The sequence below is a fragment of the Aquarana catesbeiana genome, linkage group LG13, assembly GCF_042186555.1.
Source record: "Aquarana catesbeiana isolate 2022-GZ linkage group LG13, ASM4218655v1, whole genome shotgun sequence".
Lineage (NCBI taxonomy): Eukaryota > Metazoa > Chordata > Amphibia > Anura > Ranidae > Aquarana > Aquarana catesbeiana.
In genome coordinates, this window is record NC_133336.1 from 120,233,104 (window position 1) to 120,253,894 (window position 20,791).

At 39.0% G+C, this 20,791-nt stretch overlaps 1 protein-coding gene across 8 annotated transcripts in view; it reads left to right on the forward strand.

Moving 5' to 3' along the window:
- The first annotated feature begins 281 nt into the window (after nt 1-281).
- The window catches only part of NPAS3 (neuronal PAS domain protein 3), a 678,331-nt gene continuing 657,821 nt past the window's right edge, over nt 282-20,791 (forward strand). For 3 of the 8 annotated variants that reach the window (XM_073610104.1, XM_073610107.1, XM_073610106.1), the window contains exon 1: nt 283-657. In XM_073610104.1, the coding sequence (XP_073466205.1) occupies nt 509-657 (149 nt within the window). In that variant the 5' untranslated portion in view covers nt 283-508. Of the gene's footprint in view, nt 658-791; nt 880-20,791 lie in introns of those variants that run through there. The other 5 variants (XM_073610105.1, XM_073610111.1, XM_073610114.1 and 2 more) reach the window with 5 other exon arrangements.

Genomic DNA, 20,791 nt, shown 5'->3' on the forward strand with positions numbered 1-20,791 from the left:
TAGTATATAGATGGGGTGATGTGTGGTGTATATATATAGTATATAGATGGAGTGATGTGTGGTGTGTACATAGTATATAGATGGAGTGATGTGTGGTGTGTATATAGTATATAGATGGGGTGATGTGTGGTGTGTATATAGTATATAGATGGGGTGATGTGTGGTGTATATATATAGTATATAGATGGGGTGATGTGTGGTGTGTATATAGTATATAGATGGGGTGATGGGAGATGTAGAGCCTCCGGTGCAGTGTGTAGTCCCCAGTAACTAGTTGCAGGCTCAGTAGTAGCAGGCAGCGCTCAGTAGGAGGATGGTGTGAGGCTCCTCTCTCTCTCTCTCCTCTCTCTCTCTCTCCTCTCCTCTCTCTCCTCTCTCTCTCTCTCTCTCTCTCTCCTCTCTGTCTGTCTCCCCGTCTCTCTCCCGGGTCTCAGTGCCGGATGGTGTGCGGGATTCCCCGGGCAGGGGATGCGATCTGCCCGGGTTTAGTCGCTCAGCGGTCGCCGCGATGATCCGGATCTTCCCCGACTTCAGTGTGCAGGTGACGGCGGCTCCGGGGTCTGGCGGGGCTCCTCCCGAGCCCGGGGCGGCCAGGAGCGGGGGAACCAACGGGAGCCACCCGCACAATGTGCCCGGGGTCAGCTCGTACCAGCAGCGGTGAGTGCGGACTGTGTGCTGTGCATGCCATCCATCCCTCCATACTTCTTCTATGGGCACCTCTCCCCCCACCCCCCCCCCCCACCAACACCACCACCACCCCCCCATCTGCGATCCCTGGCATCAACGGGGTATACAGAGCTCTGTGCCATTCCTCAAGGCAACCCTCCTACTGGCAGGTCCTCCGAGCTCCAGCGGGGGGATGTCGGGCACTTGGCTATGGTGAGTCACCGATCATAGGGGGTCACACACCTTCAATGGGGACATGTCCTAGGGCACAATGCCCGGCTAGGGGGGTGACACCGGGAGACCATGTATACACCATGGTGGGGGGATCCATCCATCATCCGATCATCACTCCGATCATCATCCGATCATCACTCCGATCATCACTCCGATCATCACTCCGATCATCTCTCCGATCACTTCCAGACACTTCTCTGTACTTTGTATGGGATGGACACACATCACACCCGGGGCACAAACTTCTTATTATCACTACCAACCGGACATCCCGCTTAGATTTATACCCTGACATGCTGGAATGCTGGATACAATTGTAGTTGATATACACATATATCATTATTTATATAAACATACCATTAGGTATATGACTGTACATGTGTATATATATATATATATATATATATATATATATATATATAATATAAACAATTTTTATATACACATTCAATGTGTTCTTATATGGGTACATGCTTTTATATTATGTGCATTATTTCTTGACATTGTGAATTATATATATATATATATATATATATATATATATATATATATATATATATATACATATATATATATATATATATATATATATATATATATACATATATATATATATGTGTGTGTATATTTGTGTTGGGGATTCAGTCCCATCTTCCAATTTTCAGATATATTCTAAACTAGTTTTCCCATCTTGCCCTGTTCTGTGCCCTCCAGCCAGAGTCTGGGATGAGTCTTCTTCTCTCTGTAAATATGTCCCTTGGAATCCCTCATCCAAAGAAGTTTAATCTTCACCTTCAATGAAAGATAGATAGTGGGCATCCATAAAGTCAATATGTGACTTTTTTGACCACCTTCAAAGTCATCATAGATTTGGTACACGCACTGATACATAAATATAAAGTAATATATATCAATACTTTAGTACTTTTCTATAACTATAAAAATATATTGCATCATCATCACTTTAGTAGTTTTATGTATATATCTATAATATATCATTATTATTTTAATAGTTATACTGTGTGGGTATATACCTGTATATACACATATATAATTATTACTTTAATAGTGATATATATATATATATATATATATATATATATATATATATATCTCATTAAAATATTTAGATATCAATCATCATATATGTATATCATCATCATCACCATCATCACTTTAGTAGTAAAAAGTGAATATGCAGAAATAAGTATGCAGACATTTTTCCTTTATCAATATTTTTTTTTTTCATTCTCTGCTTCAATATCAAACACATCATTTGATCCAGTTGCCCAGACATGTTATTATGTATGTGTCTATACTATTTATCCATCACTATATCTGGCTGTTACTGTCTGTTGTCTGTTGTCATTGCCGCTATCTATCTGAAACATTATTGAGAAGTATGGGACGGCTGCAGATCACTTTTCCAAATGTTCAGTAGTAACACATGTGACATTATTATATAATATTCCTCACTTATTTCCACATGCAGCATGTAGCTCTTTCACATGTTCTTAATGAAAGCTGTGCTGTGATATAAATATATATATATATATATATATATATATATATATATATATATATATATATATATATATATATATCGGCTTTATGGCATGGTCAACTCGGTTATTATCAATGGACTGACCATAAAGTCTGGCATAAGGTAATTTTAATGGACTATGATTACTTATTGATATGTAAATTTGATATATATATATATATATATATATATATATATATATATATATATATATATATATATAAATGTTTTTGCTCTTTCTAGATCACCCTTTTAGTGCGTTGCTCTGTAAATGTTTGATTCTATATTTAGGTGAACATTTTAATTTATTTTAAATATTAGATAAATAAGCAAGGCAGTTCCTGAAATATATTGAGATCATGATGTCTGGCATTTATTTATTGTTTTTTTTTTAATGTATGTGGTTTAAAAGTAAAAAAAGGTTATACATATTTCTTGCAGACACTTTAGATTCAAGGAGATAAGTGTGGGGGTTACATTTGTATGACAGGTGCCTGCACATAGACAATATATATAGTATGTATAGTTATATATGGATACATACACATATACTCAGATATATTTTATAGCTTTTTGCCGCTGCTTAAATTGTGTTTTTCCTCTGTAAACCTCGCTTGTACATTTCTATTAGAGGTTTCTATTTGGTTCCTAGTTGTTGGCCTATTATGAGCAATTTCTAAGGCATTGCGAGTATCTCTCCATCCCAATCTTTGGATGTGATTGAAGCTCTAATACTCTGCAAGCCGTGTCCTTCAGAGGTGGATGAGAATTGGAAATCAGCAGGGGTTAATCATATTCCTCTCTCTACCCGCACCTTGTTTATCAGAACATATGGAAATGGCCTGTCACTCCCCAAAGTGCTAGGGATCAGTCATAGGATGGGGACAAGGGAAGGAGGGGGAGCAGAGGTCAGCCAAGAAAGACAATGAGACATTGATTTCAACGCAGAGCTTGCAATCGAACACAATAATACATCTCGTTAAACACAAACTTATACAGAAAAAAAAAGAGACACCATGACACAAGACATTGCTTTGCCAAAAATGTTAGGGATAAAACTTATATTATTAAGTCATCCTATTTTCTTTGTAATTTCTTTGCCTGATTTACACTAGGCTTGTTCCTTGAGCTTTTCCAGAAACTTTTTTTTATGGTATTTATCAAGTTCAAAGAATTGGCATTATCCAGTGTAATGACAGAAGTCTACTAAATACTAAGCATGAAGTGCTGTGTGTTATTCTTGAATATATTTAAGTTACTATAGCATAGTATACGTTTGCTTTTTTTTTTTTGCAAACAAGAGTAAAAAATATATTTATAATAATAGTAGTAACTATTAAAAGTATTTATTCTGTGCTACCCCTGCACCTCAGTAGATATATATATATATATATATATGTATATATATATGTATATATATGGCTTTATTCTTTTTTTTACTGGTGTTTAAACCTTAATTTAATTCCTACAATGGTTTTATTTTTTTTTCGTGCTTTTTCTTTTAAAATGTATGTTACCAAGCATTCCTATAGTATACGATGTCTGCTCCTTCACACATCACTGCAGCATCTTTCAAAGGAAAATAGCAATACTCTTTTTGCTAACGCTGATTACAGAAGCGATCATAATCCTGATTACGTTAACCCTTTCTTCGCCTATAGAGACAGGATCAGTAAATGTGCAAAGAGGTTGTTGAATATGAAAGGAGGCCAAGCAGGGAGGTTGGATTTTCTGCAGAAAATAAAAAGGAACATTTTTTTTTGTTTCTGTAGTCTGACAATGACATATAATGTATTTACTGTATATGTTTCTTAGAAAAGTATGAAAATGCGTTCGATATATTGACAGTTTATTCATTGCTTATGTCTAGATTGGACTGGTAGAGTAAATATGCCGATCCTGTCAATGCAGATCAGTAGGAGTGGTTAGCTTGTGTGCTATCTGTTGCTTGATGTCCACTGGTTTTGTTCCATCTCTGACTTTGTAGGATGCAAGAAAATTGGAGTTCTAGAGAATAGGTATGCGTCTATATGAGTAGTGTATCACCAGAGCTTCAATACGAGAGAACTGCAGAATTACTAAAATGTTTTGTGCCTATCGGCAAAGGGCGTTCTTCAACTGTCTATATAGCCTGTCCTATCATAGTAATGTGTTTCACCATTATGATGCCTCAGACAGACAGATCTCTGATTGAAAAGGTGGTAGAAGATCTAGACATCCTCATGTGGACTACACCCCACGACGATCCACTTCAACTTTTCTCTGACTTGTCTAATGTATACATGAGGTGCTTGAATGTTAAAAAAAAAATGTTCCTTTCTGTATAGAAATAAGGGAATGACCAATAGTTGGTCATATAGCTTTCCCGGTATATTCAAGAATCTGTGACCAATAACAAGCACTTCCATTGCTCAAAGATGCCAATTTTCACTCTAGGGTTAATTTATACATTGCCCGATCACAATCCCAAATGATGTTTCAATAAAACAGTTGTTAGTATCCTTTTAGTACAACCAGACATTACCAACCCGTCCCCTTCTTTACTACAAACATATTTTCTACTAGAAGGTAATATAAGAAGCTCTGGCTTGGCCATAGGGTTAGTGGAGATAGGGTTCTCCCTTTGTCGTAATACTATTCTGTTATAACCTGGAAGGGGCACTAATGACATTTTTTCTTTTAGATCATAGTGTGAGAACACCTTTCGACACAGGGCATCTCATATATGAATTGTCATGGTATTACTTAGTCTAAAAGATTGATATCTGAGTGTATACCAAGGTGTAGCCAGGAGGCCATGGTCAGGAAAATAGCCACTGCAGGCCTCATCAAAGGATTGGAACTCCCCAACAGTTGTGCTTTTTTGTAGAATCTTTTACTTCTATGAGCAAAACAGCTGCATTCCATGATGGCAGTGGGAAGGTTATCCTATTAAATAGTACTTTTTGCCAGCAGCAGATGTAAAGATGGGGGAAACCAGAGATAGGTGGGCCCCTGACATAGCAGTAGGATCACCTTCTCTTTGCATATCCAAAATGGATATTAGATCCAGTTGCTTGGCTGGCCAGAATAATAATTTGAATAAAATTTTAACATTTTAGATACGGGTTATTATATTTGTTAGCTCAACTTAAATAAATCAATCCCTTTTCTTTGAAGGTATGTAAGAAGTTTTCATGTAAAATATAGATAACCTATCTTAAATAGACATTAGATGGACTGAATAGTCTTTGCTACCCAGGATAATAATTTGAATTAAGTTAAAAAAAAATTGACAAAGGTTTTTACATTTGTTATCATAGCTCACTTGAAGATATGTAACAAGTTCTCATGTAAAAGACAGAAGAGATTTTAGATGCAGTAGGTGGCTTGGCTACCCAGGATAATATTTGAAAGTAAGAAAAAAGCTCCGAGCACATGCAGCTGACTTTCTTTGGTCTTTACTTTTTACTTGTGACACCCATAGGCACTGACTTACTACAGAATTTGCAATGGCTAGAGTAGAGATAGTTCTGTCATAGCCACTTTAAGAGGGATAACTGTGGCTGCTCTTAGTAAATGAATGCCTAATTTACAGAACAAACATAATTCAGTACTTAATTGCCCTTATAAAATAAGCCTCTATGAAAAAGATGCATTTTTATGAAACTTTAAATATGTGCTTTTTTTTTTTTAACTGACTTCATTGAAATTATTTTTTTCTGCCGTCAAAAAAGACGGTGAAAAAAATTAATATTTAGGATACCTGTAAAGACAAAGGTGTGATAAATTCATAAAAAGAACTCCAGGCTGTGAATTTTGGGTTACTGTTTCTATATGGGGAGCTGTTGTAATCAATACATATAACCAAATAAATTGATCACTATTCCTCACTCCGCGAGGTATAAAATGATTTCACTCAGCTATCTTTCCCCAGCTGCTGCATCGTAAAACCTATGATGCGCAACATAGTTTATATTTGTAGTGCATACAACCAACAAAAACTTTTACCTAGTTTTCTAGCAATGGGCAAGCAGCTGATACGCAGCACCTGCTTTCTATTGAGTACAGCTTACACGGAGTAGAATAGGGGAACCTGCTATTGCATTGAGAGCAAAGCATGCTCAGCCATTAAATGCTAAGGAAGAGTGGCCACATACAGGAGCTATGATTCAAATCTCCAAAGGTGCGGATGACAGATGTGATTGGAGCAGATGCCTGAATGCTTGTACTCCAAAAGAATCACATAGATTTTCTAAAATAAAAATAGGATTGCTTTATATAGACATTTTCAATGCAAATGGTATTTAGATGATTTAACCATAGGGTGAGTACATGAATTGAAAATTGGCTACAGGGATGAGTTCAGAGGGTGGTGATAAATGGGGAGTACTCGGAATGGTCCGGGGTGGGGATATGATTTCAATGTACAAATACTGTACTGGTGACCCCACAATAGGGATAAAGCTTTTCCGTGGAAGGGAGTTTAATAAGACACGCGGCCATTCACTAAAATTAGAAGAAAAGAGGTTTAACCTTAAACTGCGTAGAGGGTTCTTTTTTTTTTTTTAACAAGAAAGCGTAGAGGGTTCTTTACTGTAAGAGCAGTTAGGATGTGGAATTCTCTTCCACAGGCGGTGGTTTTAGCGGGGAGCATCGATAATTAAAAAACTATTAGATAAGCACCTGAACAACTACAACATACAGGGATATCCAAGGTAATACTGACAAAAAATCATACACACATGTTGGACTTATGGACTTGTGTATTTTTTTCAACCTCACCTACTATGTAACTGTGTAACTATGTAACACTGGGAGAGGGTAAATGAGAATTTCTTTGAGCGTTGTCTGTCCTGCTGTCCCTTATTTTAAGCATATTGTTTTCATTCAGTAGAACTGCATTGTATCATGATTTAAAATGCATTAGCATTAATATTGTCTGTAAATTAGCTACGATTATTTTACATAACAAATGAATATACTTGTGTTGCAGTTCATAAAATATTAATAATATATACTGTATATAAAGAGATATTATATACTTTTTATTCAGCAATCATTAGTCAGAGATATTGAACAAGAGAAAGCACAGAAGCAAGGAAAAAAAAGAGAAATTAATTTTTATAAATAGACATTTACTTTATTGATAGTGTAAGAGGGTCATTGGGGTTGATTTTCTAAAGGCAAACAGACTGTTCATTTTGCAAGGGAAGTTGGAATTTGCAAGGTAATTATCCCCAGAGCTTAATAAATGGGGTGAAGCTCTGTTGACTTCCATCATCCAATCATGTTCCAGGAAAAGTGCTGTATTTTTATTTCCCACGATTGGATATTCTTTGCAAAGTGAAACTTCACAGCCTTCTGTAAGCCTAGGGGAAAATTCCTATAAAAAGTGCAACCTCCATCCAAAGGTCACAGCTTATTTGCCTTTACTAAATCAACCCCAGTGTCTACTATTAATGTGATCAATAAATTAAAAATAGTTTCAAAGGAATGTGTCATACCTTGCATATTTGACACCCTGGGCAGATCATTTTAGAGACCCCTACTAAAATGATTTGAGTGATATTCTTTGAATAAACTGCAGAATAAAAGGCGGAGAGTATAAGTTGTGGTGTCCTCTAACATTAGTGGTCAATGTAGAAGTGACCCCCTTACACTGGTGCTTAGCGGAAAATTGCCTATTGCATGGGAGGTTGGTGTAGGTTGGAGATCAGTCCACCACTGCTCACTGCTCAGGGTATCCCTAGTGACATCAAAGGAACCCCTTGGGTCCACGTAGCCGTAGTCGAGAAACACTGGTTCTTACATATAAACCAGTTTAGCAATGTAGTCCAGATATTCTCTGATCTGCTATTCATGTATGCATATTTGGCATACTTCTTTAGCCTTCATTAGCAGATGTTGAAGTGTTATTAAACCTTCAAAATATGTTTTATATGTTGTTAGTCTCACTTACTTGATTAGACATATGAGCAGTCATTTTCCTCCCAGGTCCCCCCATGCTGCAGAAGATCTACTTGAAGGTATTCACCACTATATTTCCTCTTATGAGGTGGCTACGTTGCCTTGTGGGGTCTCTCTGGAGCCTCAGCATAGCCACATTCACCTTCCCAACTGGGATTAGTGGTACATGAGAAGCTGCACAGACAGGCCCCCCAGTGTAGCCACATGCGTATTCCCAACTGGAATAGTGCTACATGAGTGCTAGACCTTCAGTTTTTAACATGGTTTCAGATAGCATTGCCATTTCACAGATTTATTTCACTTGAAGTTGAACCCTCTAATCTACTAGAGTACGTATAGTCTAAATAGTTGATATGTTATCCAAAATACTTAAAGCTTTATAGTGTGGACTTTAAAATCTAAGGGTACAGACAATAAATTACGTTGAGGCCATTGGGCCTAGTTACTGAAGAGGTTGAGATTCTTCAGACAATAAATTGTGTAAATATTAACTTCAATGGTCCAATCATGAGCTGATAAAATAAGTATACAGGGATTTGCTCTTCACATGATTGGATAATTGAAGTGAATATCCATTTTAATTTGTGAAGATTCTCAACTTTTTTTTTTTTTTTTAGAAATGTATGTAGGATGATTTTGTTTGTTTTGTTTTAATGCTAGCATGGTATATTTTCATGGATGTGTAGTTTTCTGACATTGCCATTACTAGTCATGCAATATGGTGTGTTATAAAGTATACATGTAATATACATATAGTACAAATAACTGTAAGACATTTTTTTTTTTTTAACCCCTAATGACTTTTCCATGAATGTCTCCTAAAACGTGATATGATCTTTAAGTTGTAACACTTATTTAACAAATGACTCAAACATCTTGGCAGGAATGTAGCAATTCGTTTTGTCTTGTGGATTATCTGCCTGAGTGATGAAGCCCAAGTCTTTAGAATCCTATACTCCTTTCAGGTCTTGTGAATTCCATGAATTCTTTCATAGGTCATTTAACCACTTCTGGACCACCCCACGCATATACTGCGGCAGGGCAGCCCTTCTGCACGAAATTACGTACCTGTACATGATTTTGTGCATGATGTCTGGGACGTGCACGCCACCGACAACCCGCTCCCACTGTGATTGTACACAGTGGGAGCCAATCAGCGGGTCCAGTGGATGCGGTGTCCGCCGGGACCCGCCGATCCTTCTCAGAAGAGGCAGAATGGTGGTAAGGCAGACCGCCATTCCATCATAGGGGAAAATGGAGATCTTGTGTTTTTCTGCTAAGCAGAAACACGGCACTCTGTTTTCCCCTAGTCAAAGCACACCCCCCACAGTTAGAAAGCACCCCTAGAGACACATTTAACCCTTTGATTGCCCCGATATTAACCCCTTCACTGTCAGTGTCATTTGTACAGTGACAGTGCATTTTTTTTATCACTAATCACTGTATTGGTGTCACTGGTCCCCAAAAAGTGTCACTTAGTGTCAGATTTGTCCACCGCAGTGTCCCGCTAAAAATCCCTGATCACTGACATTACTATTAAAATTAAATAAATAAATAAAAATTCCATAAATATATCCCATAGTTTGTAAACGCTATAACTTTTGCACAAACCAATCAATATACGCTTATTGGGATTTTTTTTTATCAAAAATATGCAGCAGAATACATATTGGCCTAAACTGATGAAGAAATTCGATTTTATAAATTTTTTTATTGGATATGCTTTATAGCAAACTGTAAAAAAAATATATTTTTTTTTCAAAAGTGTCAGTCTTTTTTTGTTTTTTTTTGTTTATAGTGCAGAAATTTGAAAACCGCAGAGGTAATCAAATACCACCAAAAGAAAGCTCTATTTGTGGGGAAAAAAAGGACATCAATTTTATTTGGGCCCATAATCTTCTGGTGCCACCGGTGTTAATAAATTAGAGGGACGTGTCATATGCAATCACACCCTTTGCGCTCCCTCCAACACTCATAGAAACTGTACTATAACTTCTATGAGTGAGAAACAACCTATATATAAAGGAAGTGGACCTTTCATTTATCTGCCCGTCCTCCATTCATATATATTACATTTCACTCATAGAAGCTATAGTACAGCCTCTATGAACAGAGGAGGGGTGCGGAAAGGGTGGGCATAGTTGGCACTTTAGACAAGTACATATGACAGGTCTCTTTGGCTCTATTAACCCCTGCCACACCGGAAGATTGGGAAGATTGTGGGGGGTGGGGGGATCAGAGGTGGAAGATTTCTACTAAAGCAGGAGCCGGCAGCACAATTTGTTCCTTGTGCTTAATTAGAATACCTTACTCCAATGACTCTCATTTCAAAATGTCATTATGTTAGAAGTTTGCATATTTTTTGTCCGTGACTATGATTATTGAAACCATTTTTCAACAAGGAAAGAACAATGGAAAATACTGTAGGGTTGATTTACTAAAGGCAAATAGACTGTTCACTTTGCAAGGGAGGTTGCACTTTGCAAAGGAATATGCACCAGAGCTCAGTGAATGAAGTGAAGCTCCGCTGACTTCCATCTTCCAATTATGTGCAAGCAAAAATGCTATTTTTTTTTTTCATTGCACGTGATTGGGTATTCCTTGCAACACAAAAAAATGTAAATACATTCACTAAGCTGTGGGGGAAAATTGCCTTGCAAATTACAACGTTGTGTGCTACTGCGTGTGTATTAATGTTTTTAATATTAACGACATAGAAGAAGGTCAGTTCATATTTTTTGAACTTTTCCTTCAGAAATTTAGCGATGGGTTAAAAACTTTTGCACACAACTGTATAGATAGATAGATAGACGGATAGATAGATAGAAATTTGTTTAGTGATGTATAAAGTGGAGTTCAGCAACCCAAAGAAATCAGAATAAATCTTTTTAGTTATCATCCTGAATTATTAAACAGAAAAGTGCAATGTTACTCTGTCCTGAATAAGCTGGAAATGGTGTAATGTACATTGTAGGGACAATGCCCATGTAACACACACACATTATCTATGTTTTTGTCCTAAGTCATTGGTATACATAGATTGATACACAAGTACTTAGCCCCACAATGAACTTTTATAGTAACAGCTATGTGAAATGTGTCTATGTATATTTATATAACAGATCTTGTGTCTGGAATTCAATTTTAGTTGTGTGAATCTTCAAAAATCATGTTTAAATAGTGAGAAAGTGGGGAAGTTAGTGACGAGATTGGGATGGCCTGCATGGTGTGTTCTCATGCTGTGTATTCTATATATTATTTATGCTATGATCAATACATTGCTTTTTCATGTGCAGCCGGTGAGATGCAAACAAATATCAATGCTTTAGGTAATTATGCTTTTTATAAACCTAATATTTTGTAATCCTGCAATTAAAATGTTTAATGGATTGCTACTGGGAGTAGATGAGCCTCTTATTGAGTTGCAGTAAATGTATATCTTTATATACCAACACATAGAATAGTCATGAACTAAGCAACCAATCACAGTTTAGATTTCACTGTTGTAATGGCGCACAACTATTGAAAAAAATTAGATTTAAAATGATCTGGTTCCCATGTGTATCAGCAGATCACTGCTCCAAGGGTTGTTGTCTTAAATAAACGTATTTGAACAATATACTGTATATAAGGAGGCAAATTTCAGAAAGAATATGTTTTATAGAGGTTTGCAAAGGGATGATGGGTAACAGTCTATAGCAAACAATCCAATTTCTCAGTTATATAGTCTATAGCAGCGGTCGCCAACCAGTGGATTGGTCCACAAGAAAATGTTAGTGGTCCCCAGGGGTTCTGCTGCAAATCAACATTTGCGGCAGAATGTTGCTTCCAGTGTTGTCCTCAATGCACACTGACAGTCAATACTGTCAGCGCACATTGATACCCGATGCCTCCTCTGTAGTGGCGGCTCCTAAGAACTCAGAGGGAAGCGCCAGGAGTAGTGCAGAGAGTGGGAGGTAAAGAAAGAAAAGGACTTCCAATGGCAGCGCTGATCATAGAGTGTGGGAGGGAGCATGGAGCTCCAGCACATGGCTGGATAAAGAGGTGAGATCCAATGATGAGTCTGTGTAAGGCAGCAGTGTGATGCAGAGTGCAAAGGGGCTAAGAGCCGGAGCATTGTGTGTACAAATAGTAAGTAAATAAATGTAGCGCTATGTGTAAAAATATATATAAATATAAAGTGCAAATCTCTAAAATAAATAAATCCTACATATAAATGAATAGTCCATAAAATAAAAAAATGAAGAAATGAAACATGAAAAACTCAAAAGGAATGTACACCACCACCAGTGCACTCCTTTTGAGGACGAACAATCACTGTGGTGGAATTGTGTGGATACACTGATCACAAGAAGAGTTTTTCATGTTCATTTCTTCATTTTTTCATTTTATGGACCATTCATTTATATGTAGGATTTATTTATTTTAGAGATTTGCACTTTATATTTATATATATTTTTACACATAGTGCTACATTTATTTATTTACCACTTGGAATGTTTAGCAGCTGTGCACGTTTATTATTAGATTATCTTATTTAAACATCACAATATTTTTTACTTGTGGTGCTGATTGTTTCATCTTATAATTTGCCGTGTGTATAAGACACCAGTGTGATCCAGGGGGAGTGGGGCAGAGAGCCGGAGCACTGTATGTATAAGGCATGTAAAATTCATGTTAGTGGTCCACGGGATTCAAAATTGTGAGTTTAGTGGTCCATGAGGTCCGAAAGGTTGGCGACCACTGGTCTATAGCAGTCATACCAAAGAAAAATAATTTTGATTGGTCGTTCTAGGTTACTGCCCTTTGCACATTGTGCTTTATCTTTTTTTCCAAATAACATTTTATTGGTTGTCTCGAAGGAGAAACAGTACAAGAATATGATAGAAAAATAAAATAATGAGGAAGGAGGAGCCTTCTTCAAAAAATAGCATTATACATTATCAACTTCAGTAGTGAAATTGCTTTGAAACAGTATTAGGCAGTGCATGAAGTCTGACATCACATAAAGTATGGCATGGAGATTAACGAGAAGGAAGAAGAGTAAAGAAAAAAAGAAGAAGAAACGAGAGAGGGAGAAAAAGTAGAGGGTTATCACATTAGCTCCGTCACTGGCTCAAGGTGGGTCCTCCCAGAGATGCCACAGCTCCCAGACCTCATCGTGGTCCTCTAGTCTGTCCTGTATCCTAGTGGTCATTTTCTCCATAAGCTCCACATCCTTGTCCCTGGCATACAGGGCATCTGGTGAGGGTGGTGAGCGCCTCTTCCAGTTGAGGGCGACAAGGCAACCTGCAGCTGTAAGGATGTGCCTAAGTAGTTTTTTATAGTGATCTGGTATTTTTAATGTAGAGAGGCGCAGCAAAAAGAATTTCGGTGTCATGGGTATCGGCACCTCAAAGAGGCGGGTCAGTAGTTGTTGGGTTGAGCGCCAAAATGGACTTGGTCTTAATTGACTCTATAGGACAAGATTAAAGTCCCCAATAAGAAAACAATTAATTCATATATGACTTGTATGAAGTTTTCCTACATAGTGCCAAAGTTATGGTAATATAGTATATAGTAAATGTTGCAACTGTGGTTTATTTTGGTTTGATTTTCTACTTGCCCATACTATGAAATCTTACATTCATTATAATGATAATATCATTTTAGAGCAATGATCCCTGATGTGAGCAAAACACTGAACCCTGCAGTCTAGTATGCATGAGCATGGATAGATTAAATAGTGTCTAGCCCTTTAAAGCATAGAGTAGTAAAATGCTGCACACGGTATACATTGAATTACTAGCAAATAATTGAATCAGTGAGTTTGCCACCCTGTACAGCACAGAAAGGAGGCAGCGCAGCCAGTGTTTGCTTTCACGAGAGCCCCGAAATTCAATTATTCTTCAGGCAATCTACTTGTACTACCATCTACTTTAGAAGCCAGCTGTCCAACCCTTTTTGCTGTCAGAGGGGCCTCTTGCTCATTTCTGAACAACCTACGGCAGATTCACATAGAGCACAAAGAGTTAACCCATCAATGGCACTGCCCTGCATCCTGGCAGACATAGCTCCATCATCAACCATCAACATTGCCTGACAGCGTAGGGGGAGGGGGTTGTTATGGGTCTGAGTGAGATGAACGTCAGCCCCTGTAATTGGAAGATGTAAAACACTGTGTGATCAGTATTGGTTTATTGACATGTCCAAGGATCTCAGCTTCTATTGTGAGCTCCTATTTATTCATTTTTCTGTCAGACATACGCACACACATTTATAGAATTATTGGTGCTTCATATACATTACACATAAACTGTGTCTCAGAATGCATGTGCCATATGTCTGCATCAATGTAACAGACGACTAAAGAAATTCTGGGTATATTCTGTATCTGATGCTGTCTGGGTAAGGGTGTTCAGTATATGTAGATGTGTTTAGTGCACATTTAATGCAATACACCCATGGAAAAGTTCTGCTACACAAGTATACTGTACTAGCTACCATACTCTTTGCAGCAACCCATTAAGTAGCATATCACTTGTATAGACCTAATTTATTTTAGCTGATTTTTACATTATGTATGGTGTCCAACAGATAGGCCATTTAGCAGGTGGCACAAGTTTAGGTTTGGCACATTGGTTTAGGGCATTTTTTCAGGTCTCAGGAAGCCCCTGCTAAAACAAATAGTAGATCATCTGGAAAAGCCTTCCTACACTGATGGTTAGTGGGAACAATGCCCCCTTACCGTGGTGACCAGTGGGAAGAATCTTATTGGTAGTCAGTGAGAAGAATGCCCCTCTTACATTGGTAGTCATTGGGAAGAATGCTCACCTTTTAGTGGTGATCAGTGGGAAGAATTCCCCCCTTACATTGGTAGTCAGTGGGAAGAATGCTCCTTTTTTGGTGGTCATTATTTGGCAGAATGCCCCCTTACTTTCGTAGTCAGTGGGAAGAATGCTTCCTGTACAGTGGTGATTAGTGGGATGCATGCCCCCCTTGCATTGGTATTTAGTGGAGGAATGCCTCCCTTACAGTAGTGGTCAGTGGGAAGAATGTTCCCCTTTTAGTGGTGGTTAGTGAGAAGAATGCCCCCCCCTTTTAGTGGTAGTCAGTGGTAAGAATGCCCCCCTTACATTGGTGGTCAGTGGGAAGAATGGCCCCCTCACAGTGGTGATTAGTGGGATGAATGCCCCCCTTACATTGGTGGTCAGTGGAAGAATGCACCCTTTACAATGGTGGTCAGTGAGAAAAATGCTCCCTTTTTAGTGGTGGTTAGTGGGACGAATGCCCCCCTTTTAGTGGTAGTCAGTGGGAAGGATGCCCCCCTTACATTGGTGGTCAGTTGGAAGCATGGCCCCATTACAGTGGTGGTCAGTGGGATGAATGCCCCCCCTACATTTGTGGTCAGTGAAAGAATGCCCCCCTTACAGTGGTGGTCAGTGGGAAGAATGCTTCCCCTTTAGTGGTGGTCAGTGGGAAGAGTGCCCCCCCTTATATTGGTGGTCAATGGAAAGAATGCCCCCCCCCATCCCCCACCTTGGTGGTCAGTGGGAAGAGTGCCCTTCTTACAGTGGTGGTCAAAATTCCACCCTTAAAGACTGCTAAAAAAGGTTACTAGCACCATGTCACTGGCTCTGCCATGTGGCATTGGCCCTGGATCTATGCATATACCATCACATGGTGTTCTAGAAAAAGTGGTCTCTTCTCCAGACCATTGTCTAATGTAACACAAAGGCATTTATCATCCGGTAGTACCTTATTATTAAAATGAAGACACTCATTTTCTTATTCTTTTTTACTCTAGCTATTAGTTATGTCCTATGATAGAGATAGAATAGGGCTCCTATAGCTCCATAATGGACAGCACAGTGGTGTAGTGGTTAGTATTTTTGTCTAGCAGCAAAAGGGTCGCTGGTTTGAATCCCAGCTACGACACTACCTACCTGGACTATGCGTGTTCTCTCTGTGCCTGCGTGGATTTCCTCCGGGTACTCCAGTTTCCTCCCACACTCCAAAGACATGCTGGTAGGTTAATTGGACCCTGTCTAAATTGGCCCTAGTATGTATGAATGTGAGTTAGGGACCTTAGATTGTAAGTTCCTTGAGGGCAGGAACTGATGTGAATGAACAATTTATATGTAAAGGGCTGCGTAAATTGACGGCGCTATATACAGTAAGTATCTGAAATAAATAAATAAAATAATATCTTAGTAGGCAAGCCACAATGTTGGTGAATCTGGATATTGCGTCTTCCAGGCCAGGCTGAAAGATGGATCATGTGAGGTCCTCTTCATGTCATTACTTGGAGTCACCATCAGATAGACACTATTATTATAGTTGGCGTGTTTCATGTATGTATTCTCAAGGAAACCAGAGTGCAGTTTCATCCCTTAGTGACCAATTAGAAAGTAAATTAAAGGGGACATCTGATTAGTTAATGTGAGTACCAGTTTCAGTTTTTATGCTTGACCCCTAGAATGAATACCATGCTGACGAGAGAACTGAGCCTGTATGTTGTGTGTCTGAAACATGAGGATCAAACATTATTGGCTGGATAGGACCGATGGAGGCAGACTGGGAGTGGTGTTATTGATATTTAATTTTTAGAATCAATCTGCCGTGCTTAGTATTTGTCACTGGTAATAATTGGCTTTAGCTAAAGAAAACATTTTTCCATTTCCTATATCAAGGCATTGGTATTTTAGCTACAACACGCAAGGCTAAGGAACGTATTTGTATTAAGAGCTTTGATTTCATTAAGATCCCACAGATATCAGCACTACACATAGGGGACAGCAGCAACAAGCCTAAGGTTATTATTCCTCTACACAGTCACAGCAAATATATTGTGTTTAGAGATGAAGACCAACTAGCATCCTCTGAACAATGTACTGTGATCCCAAATAACACCCTTCTCACAGCATCTTCATTTTAAGTACATATTTCTTACATCACCTGTAACTACATTGTCATGGTTTATTTTATACCAGGAATCGCACATCATGAAAAATATATCCTGTGCTTTTGCAATGAACTGTACAAGCCTCATACAGCATCGATTTATTATATCCTTCCACCCTTTCATATCCAGGTGGAACAACTTCTCCATAGCCCCGTATTGCACCTTTCAGCCCTTCACTTCATGTTATAGGATGACTGCATGAGTATTCCTTACATCTCTTCACTGACAGCTTCTTCTACAAATTTTCTTCATGCGTCAGTGGTATTACCAAGGGCAGAACTATAAATTATATCTTCCTTAGAAGCATTTTGCCACATTCCCCAAACTTATAGCCAGTAATAAGAAGGATATGGGATCAATGCTGTAAAATGTTATCCCTTTAGTTGTGTGCAGAATAAGCTTCCACCTGCCTGGTCCTTTTCTGGTCCTGACTGTAAAAATGGGCTTTGGCACCAATGCTGCTAATGGTTAAAATAGAGCCTGCTATTTTTTTTTCCCAGAGAAGCACCACCATGTGTTAAAATAGAAGAATCAGCCTATTAGAAGACTATGGGGTGGTTTACTGAATATAAAGTGAAGCTTTAAATTTCCATTCCAGTGAAGAGGGTTTTGCCTTTTACATAACTGGATGGTAGAAGTCATCACAGCTGCACTTTATATAGTAAGCATTCACTTTGCTTAATCAACAATAGCTTTGAACTGATTATTTTTACACTTCCTTAAATAATCCCATACATTTCAGATATTTATGAGTAAACAGCAGGCAGCCCTAAGGCTGGATTCACACCTATGCATTTTTAGTGCTTTTTGCATTATACCGATTTGCACTACAGTCCATTTAACATGGTTTCCTATGGAACACGTTCCGTAGTGCAAATCTGCAAAATGCAAACAGCACTAAAAATGCATAGGTGTGACTCCAGCCTTATAGAATAATCAGCACGATAAGCACTGTCTACACTAGCCATGCTCAATTGGGGTTCAGTGGAACCCTAGGTTTCCTACTGAGGTTTCCAGGGTTCCAAGTGTGGCAGATTAACCTCTCATCTGATGGTGCCTGCAAAATACCAGGTTCAATGGCACCTGGCAGTGGTCATTCTCCCCACTGATCTCCAGTGTAAGGAGCATCCTTTCCATTGACCACCAATGTAAGGAGCATTCTCCCCACTGACCACTAATGTAAAAAGCATTTTGACCTAGACCACCAATGTAGGGCGTACTTTCACCACTGAACTCCAGTGTAAGGTGCATTCGCTTTGTTGACCTCCAATGTAGGGAGCATTCTTTCACTGACCACCATTGTAAGGAGAATTCCCCCCACTGACCACTAATGTAAACAGCATTCTTCCCCTTGACCACCAGAGTAGGGTGTATTCTCCCCACTGACCTCCAATGTAAGGCGCATTTTCCCCTTTGATCTCCTGTGTAAGGAGCATTCTTTCCACTGACCACCAATGCAAAGCGCATTCTTCCCAGTGACCATAAATTTAAAGAGCATTCTTCCCCTGGACCACCAATGTAGGGTGTATTCTCCCCACTGACCTCCAGTGTAAAGCGCATTCTCCCCACTAAACCACCAATGTAAGGAGCATTCTCCCCAATGACCACCAATGTAAGGCGCACTCTCATCGCTGACCACTGATGTAATGGACATTCTCCCCACTGACCACCAACGTAAGGGGCATTTTTCTAACTGACCCTCAATGTAGGGGCATTTTTTTCCCACTGACCTTCAATGTAAGGGGGATTTTTCCTACTGACCACCAATGTCAGGAGCATTCTCATCACTGACCACCGATGTAAGTGACATTCTCCCCACTGACTACCAATGTAAAGACCATTCTTCTCACTGACCACCAATGTAAAAACCATTATTCTGACTGACTACCAATGTAAGGAGTATTATTCCTATTGACCTCTGAAGTAAGGGCCATTCTTCCCACTGACCACCAACTAAATGTTTTTAGCAGGGGTTTAACTGAGACATTACAATTTTTTCAGTGGCTCCAGTAAAAAGTAACAAGGTTGAGAAAGGCTGGTCTACATAATGCTAAGTGGAGGATTTCAGTTAGGCCCCTTTCACACTGGGGCGGGGGCAACGTCGGTGGTAAAGCACCGCTATTTTTATTCGGTATTCGGCCGCTTTTAACCCCCGCTAGCGGCCGAAAAAGGGTTAAAACCACCCGCAAAGCGCTGCAGCAGCAGCGCTTTGCCGGTGGTATAGCCGCGCTGCCCCATTGACTTCAATGGGCAGGAGCGGTGGAGGAGCGGTATACACACCGCTCCTTCACCGCTCCAAAGATGCTGCTAGCAGGTCTTTTTTTACCGTCCTGCCAGCACACCGCTCCAATGTGAAAGCCCTCGGGGCTTTCACACTGAAGAGACAGGAACGGCTCTTTCAGGGCGCTTTGCAGGTGCTATTTTTAGCGCTGTAGCACCTGCATAGCGCTCCAGTGTGAAAGGGGTCTTATGATAGATGGTGTTAAAGGGGACATCATACTGTTCCCCTTTGCCTCTAAGCTTTATTGCTGGTATGTATTTTCTGTTTCCACACATTTTTGGGATTTGGTTATTACTAGTCCTTAGTAGACACATTAGTTAAATATTTGCTTTGTCAGTCAGTGTCTGAGGTTTTCATGTTTTAGTCACCCTGAAAAATGGGATAAGAATAGAACATAGAGTGACCCAAAATACTAATTAGTCTTGATATTACCCAAAATAATTTTAATTTTGGACCCAGCTTGTTTTCAGCATTACATCCCCCTGTCTCTGAAGCTATCCTAATAATATATAAACGTGCAATCAAAAGAATAATTTAAATCTGAATCTCATCTAAAGGAATGGCTTACTTATCGGGATTTCTAAACTGTATTTCGTCCAATTAGAAATGCTTTAAAATGAGCTCTTATTGTTGGCAGTCTAAACGTAGAATTCTGTAATGTTAGCATTCTACAGGTGTCCATTGGTAAGGGAAAACATTTGTAAAGCCAGGTGAGAGAGGGAACAAGGGGCAGTACATTTTCTGCCAGAAGCAAATCCATTCCAACACCCAGGTCACAGGGCTGGTGTAAAACCTAAACCATAGGGAAATCCGCTCACAGAATCAGGGGTAATGATGGACTGGAAGAAAAGGGAAAACGCTAAATCATTTACCTTTACAGAGAGTGCTTGACGGTTCAATTTATAAGGAAAGAGAAGAGAACACAAATCACTGCAACATATCCAGGAAATGACAATGAATTCAGCAGATAATGTGTAAGACGGAAGGAGAATGGATAAATAAAGCTACCTATAGATATTATAATGACAGCCTGTTGATCACTTAGTAGTGCTGCACTATGATGGTGTTCTGGGCTGGATTTACCATTAGGTACAGTAGGCTTGTGCCTATGATTGGCACAGGGAAATCATTGACCACACACTTTCCCAATCATCACTAGAAGAATAATCATGTC